The sequence below is a fragment of the Vicia villosa genome, unplaced genomic scaffold, assembly GCF_029867415.1.
Source record: "Vicia villosa cultivar HV-30 ecotype Madison, WI unplaced genomic scaffold, Vvil1.0 ctg.000364F_1_1, whole genome shotgun sequence".
In the NCBI taxonomy this organism is placed as follows: domain Eukaryota; kingdom Viridiplantae; phylum Streptophyta; class Magnoliopsida; order Fabales; family Fabaceae; genus Vicia; species Vicia villosa.
In genome coordinates, this window is record NW_026705165.1 from 106255 (window position 1) to 114539 (window position 8285).

The 8285-nt window shown below is 32.6% G+C and overlaps 3 protein-coding genes across 3 annotated transcripts; 2 read left to right on the plus strand and 1 right to left on the minus strand.

The window, feature by feature from the left end:
- Nucleotides 1-1234: 1234 nt before the first annotated feature.
- LOC131627434 (ubiquitin-conjugating enzyme E2 5-like) lies at nt 1235-3687 on the minus strand. Its single transcript, XM_058898291.1, has 6 exons — nt 3478-3687; nt 3303-3382; nt 2733-2847; nt 2593-2645; nt 2279-2407; nt 1235-1564 (listed from the first exon to the last, which is right to left on the minus strand). The coding sequence occupies exons 1-6, from the start codon at nt 3519-3521 to the stop codon at nt 1425-1427; spliced, it is 561 nt and encodes a 186-aa protein (XP_058754274.1). The 5' UTR covers nt 3522-3687; the 3' UTR covers nt 1235-1424.
- A 1643-nt stretch (nt 3688-5330) lies between these two features.
- On the plus strand, nt 5331-6236 carry LOC131627432 (glutathione S-transferase T3-like). Its single transcript, XM_058898289.1, has one exon. It carries the CDS (start codon nt 5331-5333, stop codon nt 6234-6236), a length of 906 nt encoding a protein of 301 aa, XP_058754272.1.
- Nucleotides 6237-6639: 403 nt separating this feature from the next.
- LOC131627433 (uncharacterized) lies at nt 6640-7890 on the plus strand. The gene is made up of 2 exons (XM_058898290.1): nt 6640-7201; nt 7364-7890. The coding sequence occupies exons 1-2, from the start codon at nt 6640-6642 to the stop codon at nt 7888-7890; spliced, it is 1089 nt and encodes a 362-aa protein (XP_058754273.1).
- The last annotated feature ends 395 nt before the right edge of the window (nt 7891-8285 follow it).

Below are 8285 nucleotides of genomic sequence, written 5' to 3' on the forward strand. Positions count from 1 at the left end.
GTTGGATGATAATTTGTGGGAAAAAGGTTGGTTATATCCTTTCTTTCACAAATCCTAATTTATAACGTTCTTAGAAGAACTGACACAGAAGCTTCATGTTTTCATCTAGTTTATGAAACGTGGGCTTCAATGATTGAGGATGTCAGAAAAGCCATATATAATCATGAAAGAATATCAAATATTGAAATGTCAACTTTTCATCAGGTAGTCCATGTTATATTAATTGAGCGCTAGATTAAGAGTAACACGCCTCTCCGTTGCCTAGCTCATACTCTAAATTTAAGGTTATTACGTTTTAAATTGATATTTTTTAACTTACATCTTCTCTTGGATTACATAAATTTTTATATGTATTTTTTATTGTAGGTATTATAGTACATAATGACTAAGTGAAGATCCTAATAAAGTCACTCCACATCAAGACATTGAGCTTACTGACGAAAGAGAAAAATGTTTCAGAAGGGTGTTTCCTGATGCTGATGAAAGGTGGACAACGAATATAGAGTTTGCAAACTTCTCATATTGAAGAGAAGGTTTTGACAATCTTGATGCTATTGTTGATTGAGATAAAATGGATCCATAAACATGGTGGGTACTTTAGGGTGCTTGAACTCCATTATTTCAAAAGGTTGCGCTTAAGCTACTTGCAAGACCTTGTTCATCATTATGTTGTGAAAGAAATTGGAGCACATATTCATTTATTCATTCTTTGAGAGCGGAAGCTTTAGTATACGTACATAGTAACCTTCAACTTCTATCAAGGAACACTCCCCAATATCATTAGAGAAAACTAAAATGTGAAATGTCGTTGAAGATGAGTTTGGATCATTAGATGACAGTGAATTTTTTGAAGTTGCTGACTTGTCTCTGGATGAGTAAGGCTTAGAGACTAGTTTTCTCAATGTGGAGTGACTATGATATGATTTGTATCATTTTGATTTGGTGGATTTATGTCTTTTTTTCCTTTTGATAATTGAAAGTACTAAATTTAAATAAACATAAATTTTGCTTCTCATTTTAAATTCTATAAATTGTGCTTATAAATTGCATTATTAAATTAATATATAAAATATATATAGACGTGTCCGTGGCGTGTCCTATGTTTTTTACATTAGCGGGATCCTCTTGTCCGTGTTCGTGTCGTGTCCTGTGTCTGAGTTCGGGCTTCATATTCAAACTATTTAGTGAATTTCTGAATCCTATGTGACAATCATTACCACACACACTAAAAAACTCAGTTAACAAGAAATAAGATTGCATCATGAAATCAATGGTACATTATTTACATTGAGAAAATAAAGTAACAAGGGGAATTTTCCCCCTACCAACATCCAAGTACATTCATTTGAATGAGGTGAGAACATAATAACTAGAACATCATTTACAGATAAAATACATAGAGAACAGGACTTGCATACACAAGGTTAGGGGTCTGCTTTACCAGCCACCTGTTCATCACTAGAATCATATTCATCTTCAGTTAGCTCCTCATCTTCATCATCACTGGATTTCTCTTCTGTTGCGGCTCCAATGTCTTCTGGCTTGGCGTATTTCTCACAGTACTCTGAAAATCGGTAGTAGAAAAAAACATGAGCAAATGTTGAGAAGTTATTGTTTCTGATATACATGCATAGATACTCCATTTTGAGTCTAAATCGATTGGTTAGTGACTTTGATGCATAGATACTCTTGAACGTGTCTGTCTTACAAAGCTTCCGATGATGTTTTCTTCAACATATTGTACTTGATTTTAACTGTAAGAGCTACTCAATCCGGTGTGCTCCATACTCAATCCTTGTATCTCGCACATAGGTATATATATATATGGAGGCATATCAATTGAATATGTAACCATCGGAGATAGTTTTGACCATACAACAATACGTAATTGATCAGGATCAACTCCCAACTTATATGCTCCATACACTGCATATCTCACACATAGTCACACATGAAAGATTGAGATTAAGTCTCAACAAACACGCACCACACATACACATTTTGTTATGTGAATCATATCTCTTTATCCTACATTTCAGACAATGCCTATGTCTATAGTTTGTGTCATTGTCATGCTTGGACACTTCAATGAATATTCAATGTATCTCCTCTATATACAGTCTAGATACATTGTTTATTCAATGAATCTAAAAAGTAAACTTTTTCTTATAAATAGGACCAGAGGGAGTATAACTTTGCCAATGTTAGTTCTGTTACCAAATAACAACTTGTGATGGTCAAGTATATGACACAGTCAACAGAAGAGGACCAACAATACCTTTAACCCTTTGATCATAAGTAGGTCGGTCACGCATCATTAACGCTGCAGCTTCTCCATTCAACGGATCCGATGGATTTGGATACAAAAGGAGTTGTGGCAGAAACACCTCAAATACATTGACAAGATCTGGGGAAAAAAAAAGCAGATTTTGACATATAACAACAATCCAAAAAAATTCAAAACGAAAAAACTTGAAATAAATCCAGCGTTGTTAAATGGCAGCCATTGCTTAAAGGCATGGCGGATTTTTTAACAGACGCGAAAGGCAATTTGTGAGTATTTTATCAAAAGGTTTAAAGACAGATCATTACCAAACATGGGGCTCCATGTCTGATTAATAACATCAAGACAAACCGATCCTGACCTGAAATCATTATCATCCAATAAGATCAAACATTAGCTTATTCTTAAAATTAACACGCGAGGTAAATTATTCGAACAAGATTCATACATCTCATCAACATTTGGGTGATAAATCTTATTGATGAAGCCTATGGAAGGAGACTTATAAGGATAAGCATCCGGTAGCTCAACTCTTACTTTCCACACACCACCTTGATAAGGACCTGACAAAATCCATCACACAAATAAGAACTTGAAAAATGCAAGGTACATAACACACCAACAACACCTTTCTCAGTTTAATATCAAGGACCATGACAGAACAATAAAACAAAACTCAAAATCAGTAACACAGGTAAAAGTAAAATCAACCAAAAAAATCTCATACCAAGAAAACAGTAACAAACAAAAAGGAAATCAATAAGAACCAATCATACTGTTGCTTCACAAATCTATTACTAGACTATGCAGAATCCACTGAAGAATCAAACCAATAAGCAAAACAAGAATTAAGAAAACAAAATTTTATGAGTCTGACAAGAGAATCTTTCAGGTTCTACACAAATCTAAATCCATAGTAACTAAAGTCAAAATCAAAGTCAAGTAATAGAACAACAAAAAAAACCCAAAAAATACAAGGATCAGTGAAAATAAAGAGAGAGAAAGGTAACTAATTTACTTTCATTTGGTCCATGAAAATGAACATAAAACTCTTGCATTCCATCGTTAATCATCTCCACTTTGTAATCACTCATCATCCTAAACAATAAGAAAGTCATCAATTAAGATACCCAATTGAAAAAAGATAAGAACTTGAATGAAAGTAAAGTGAAATTGAAAAGTTGAGGATTAACAGTTTCATCAAGTCCATCTCTCGTCGCTTGCTTGGGGAAGACATGTTTGGTTTTTTTTTGTTTTCTCTGTCTTCTGGTTTGGTTTGTTCCTTGCTTGCTTGAGAGAGAGAAGGGAAGAAGAGAGGATTGTTGTAGAAGAGGCTTTGCTTGTGGAACTGAAAGAAGTAAATTTGGTTTAGACTTTATTAGACAGCCATCAGAAAAATGTAACAACAATGTTAATGTTAATATTAAGAATTTGGCTTAATTGCATCTTATTTTATTTTTTTTGATTTTTTTTTTTACCCTCTCATAATGATACTACACTATTGAACATGGATAGAGACAAGATGTAATTAAAAAAATTAAATAAGAATAGAATATAATAATAGTCGTATGATAGATTTATTATCCTATTTGATAAGGATGACATGATAGGAAAGGAAGGTATGACAACAAAATTCATAAATGTTTTGAAGTTAATGAGAAAAATTCATTTTGACTTGATTTGAATGTGAATTTGAATTTTTTCTGATTATAAAATATGAGAATGAGTCGGATAATGAGAATAATAATATTTATCTCGAACTCGTCTCATTTTTTATATTATTATACACCTTATTATTTATTTTTGAAAATTTAGGATATTAAATATGTGACCAATGTTTTGATTTTTGTCTTGTATTTATTATTTAAATATATTTGAAATGTATGTATAAAATTTTATAAAATTATTTTATTTTATTATTTATAATATAATTTGATTTTGGAAAAAATAAGTATTCTTATTAAAAAAAATTGATTTCACTAAATCGATGAAGGAGGGGGCGGGGATACCCAAACTCAGCCTAAACCTGTTTGGGTCGGGCATGGATTTTAATTCTCCATCCATACTTGAGTTTGGAGTGGGGAACGAAGATTGTTTGAAGCTTCAAGTTTGAGTTTGGGGGAGGAAATAATTGTCCCCGACTTGCCCGTTGCCATGCCTAATGGTAGGGTATTTTTATATCCGTAGTTTAAAAAAATCTTTTTATCTAAGTCTATATTTGCGTAGGCATTAAAGTTTATACTCGTATTTGTACTTTGTGGATACCTAAGTATCATTAATCGCATCAGTTATCTCTATAGTAAAAAAAACTATCAAATAAAAAATATTAATAATTTTAATTTTTTAAACAAAATTAATAAAAAATTAAAGATTTTAGTATTGAATTGTGAAATAAAGAAATACTTATATTAAAATATGTATAACAGTTTAACTTTAATATATTCTTTTATATATATATGTATATATATATATATATATATATATATATATATATATATATATATATATATATATATATATATATAAATAAAAGAATATTAATAAAAATATATAAATATATATTGTGCGGATAAGAGATTAGATGAATACTAAAATACTCATATATGTATTTATACTCGTATATTTTAATAGACAACTACATGTATCGTATTCCTACGCATTTTGCGAGTTTTTAAGTGTCCAGTAAGACCACCTCCAGCGGTGGTTCCTCATGAGAGTTTGCCAGCATGGCAATGATTTGGGGTCCACTTTTTCTTTGCTTTGGAGCTCCACTTGGCCATCAGTGTATAAACAAGCAACGGTTCTTCAAAATTTTTTTTGATTTTAATAATAAAAGTAGCCGTTACCAACGGCTAGTTTCTTTTTTTTTCTTTTTTCTTTTAGTTATTTTTTAGTTATAAATATAGTTTTGTGAAAAAAATTAACCAACACAAATTTTACCAACACTTATATTTTCTCTTCAATTTCAATTTTCTCTCTCACAATTTCATCATTTTAATTCAAATTTTCATTTTTTTTTACTTCAAATTACAATTGTTTAGGTCAAATGGATCCTAATCATTTTCATTATCAACAAGCTATGTTCAATTTCATGCAAAATTATCAAAATCCTAATCCTCAAAATTCTCAAATTCCACCGATGCCACCATTTTCTACTCAAGTTCCACCATTTTCTACTCAAGTTGGTACTGAAAAAGAAGAAAGGGTTGTTGTTAAAAAAAAATCTCGAGAGCAATTTGCAAGGGATGAGGATATACTACTTATCCAATCATGGCTCAATGTTTCAAAGGATCCAATTGTGGGAGTTGATCAAAAGGCTGAGAGTTTTTGGGTAAGAGTCGCTGCCAATTATAACCAGTATCATGGGGAATCGCGGGAAAAGTTAAAGGGACAATTAAAATGTCGATGGCATCGAATAAATGGCTTGGTTCAAAAATTTGTTGGGTGTTACAAACAAGCTGTTAATGGAAAGAAAAGTGGGACATCGGAGAACGATGTCATGGCCGCTGCAAATGCATTTTTTGCTCAGGATCAAGGTACAACATTCAACCTTGAGTACGCATGGAGATTGTTAAAAGATGAACCTAAATGGATGGGAGAATCGATTGAAAGTTCTTCAAAAATAACAAAGACTTATGCTAGTGAGGCATCATCGGAGAACCCAAATACACCTTCAAGTTATGAGTTTAACTCATCATCACCAATGGAGCGTCCAATGGGACAAAAAGCAGCAAAAAGGAAGGGTAAGGCAAAGGAAATTCCAAATGAAACGCAAGATGCAAGGAATAAAAGAGCAATGTTAATGGAAAGACTAGCGCAAAGTAAGGAGGACGAGATAGAATTAAAGGTAGTGCAACTAATGATGAAAGACACTTCTACTATGAGCGATAGTCAACGAGATATTCATGAAAAATATTGTAATAAGATGAAAAAAAATATGGAATGTAGTTAGTATCTACACCTATGTAACATGGTAATTAGTACCACTTTAATTTATCAACACCTATGTAACATGGTAATTAGTACCACTTTAATTTATCAACACCTATGTAACATGGTCATTAGTACCACTTTAATTTATCAACACCTATGTAACATGGTCATTAGTACCACTTTAATTTATCAACACCTATGTAACATGGTCATTAGTACCACTTTAAATTATAATAAATATTATGTTATTCAAACTAGCCGTTATTCAAACTAGCCGTTATTCAAACTAGCCGTTATTCAAACTAGCCGTTATTCAAACTAGCCGTTATTCAAACTAGTCGTTATTCAAACTATTATATATACTACCACTTATGTCATTATTTTCTCATTCTCATCTTATTCTTCTCTCATTATTTACTAAAATGGATTCAGACGATTCAGATAATTACGATCAAGAATTTTGGGAGTTGGTTGAAGAAGAATTTATGGACGACAGTGATGAAGAACAAGAGCTTCAGAATGAACTTCAATCTGGAAGTTCCTCTAGGCCAAAGAAAAGAACAACGATAGATCGAGGTCGTGAAGAAGGGCATAATCGATTGTTCAATGACTACTTCTCGGAAAATCCAGTATACACAGATGTTCAATTCCGAAGAAGGTTCAGAATGCATAGGCATGTATTTCTTCGAATTGTAGATGCCCTTGGAAATCATGATGAATATTTCCAAATGAGGGTCGATGCAACTGGTAAAATGGGTCTTTCACCATTGCAGAAATGTACATCTGCTATTCGTATGTTGGCGTATGGGTCTGCTGCTGACATTGTAGACGAGTATGTTCGAATCGGTGAAAGCACTTCAATTGAGTGCTTACAAAGATTCGTTCAGGGCGTGAATGCTGTATTTGGGGCTGAGTATTTGAGAAAGCCTAACAACACTGATGTTGAACATCTTTTACAAATGGGAGAGTCACGTGGCTTTCCAGGTATGTTGGGTTCTATTGATTGTATGCATTGGGAATGGAAAAATTGACCTGTTGCATGGAAATGACAATTTTGTCGAGGTGATCATGGTAAGCCCACAATCATGCTTGAAGCAGTGGCATCACAAGACTTATGGATTTGGCATGCTTTTTTTGGTATTGCAGGTTCAAACAATGACATTAATGTGTTAAACCAATCTAATGTGTTTAACGATATTTTGGAAGGACATGCTCCCAATGTGCAATATACAATCAATGGGACACCATATAATATGGGGTATTATTTAGCAGATGGTATATATCCTGAGTGGGCTACATTTGTCAAAACCATTTCAATGCCACAGGGAGAAAAGAAAAAGTTATTTGCTCAACATCAAGAATCAGCTAGAAAAGATGTGGAGCGGGCATTTGGAGTGCTTCAATCTCGATTTGCAATTATACGTGGCCCAGCACGTGCTTGGCACATGGACACCCTCAAGCATACCATATATGCATGCATCATATTGCACAACATGATTGTTGAAGACGAACGACATACATATGGAGGTAATTTTGATTACTCTTATGATAATGTGGATGACAACAACTCAACAACCGAAACATTTAGCGGTCCTCATCCGAATCTTGCAACAAGACTACAAAGAAGAGCAAGTATTCGAGAAAAACAAATCGTCAACTTCAAGGAAATTTAGTCGAGTATATTTGGGAACGTTTTGGACACGTAGATGATGAAGTTTAAGTTTAATTTATTATGTGATGTTATTTATTTTTATTGTTTTTAATTATATGTCATGTATTTGAGATTAATATTAATTATCATTTTAAATTATAAGTTCAATTTGAATTTTATTTATTTTATATCAATTTTAATTTAAATAATTAAAATTATTATTTTAATTATTATAAAATTTAATATGAATAAAATATTAATAAATAAAGTAAAATTGTGGGACCCAATATGGGTTCTTCAGAGTTGCACCATTGGAGATAAAAATTAGTTGAATTGCTTCAAGCTGACGTGGCTTAATAGGTCCCACAAAGAACCCAAAAATAGGTTCACGGTTGGAGATGCTCTAACATTAAGTAC

Excerpts from the sequence above, each read along its gene's own strand:
- LOC131627434 (XM_058898291.1), bottom strand. The coding sequence starts at position 3,521 with ATGTCTTCCCCAAGCAAGCGACGAGAGATGGACTTGATGAAACT. Across the intron at positions 2,646-2,732 it reads CACCCAAATGTTGATGAGAT|GTCAGGATCGGTTTGTCTTG; the intron begins GTATGAATCTTG and ends TAATGATTTCAG. Across the intron at positions 2,408-2,592 it reads GACATGGAGCCCCATGTTTG|ATCTTGTCAATGTATTTGAG; the intron begins GTAATGATCTGT and ends TTTTTTCCCCAG.
- LOC131627433 (XM_058898290.1), top strand. The coding sequence starts at position 6,640 with ATGGATTCAGACGATTCAGATAATTACGATCAAGAATTTTGGGAGTTG. Across the intron at positions 7,202-7,363 it reads AGAGTCACGTGGCTTTCCAG|GTTCAAACAATGACATTAAT; the intron begins GTATGTTGGGTT and ends TTGGTATTGCAG.
- LOC131627432 (XM_058898289.1), top strand. The coding sequence starts at position 5,331 with ATGGATCCTAATCATTTTCATTATCAACAAGCTATGTTCAATTTCATG.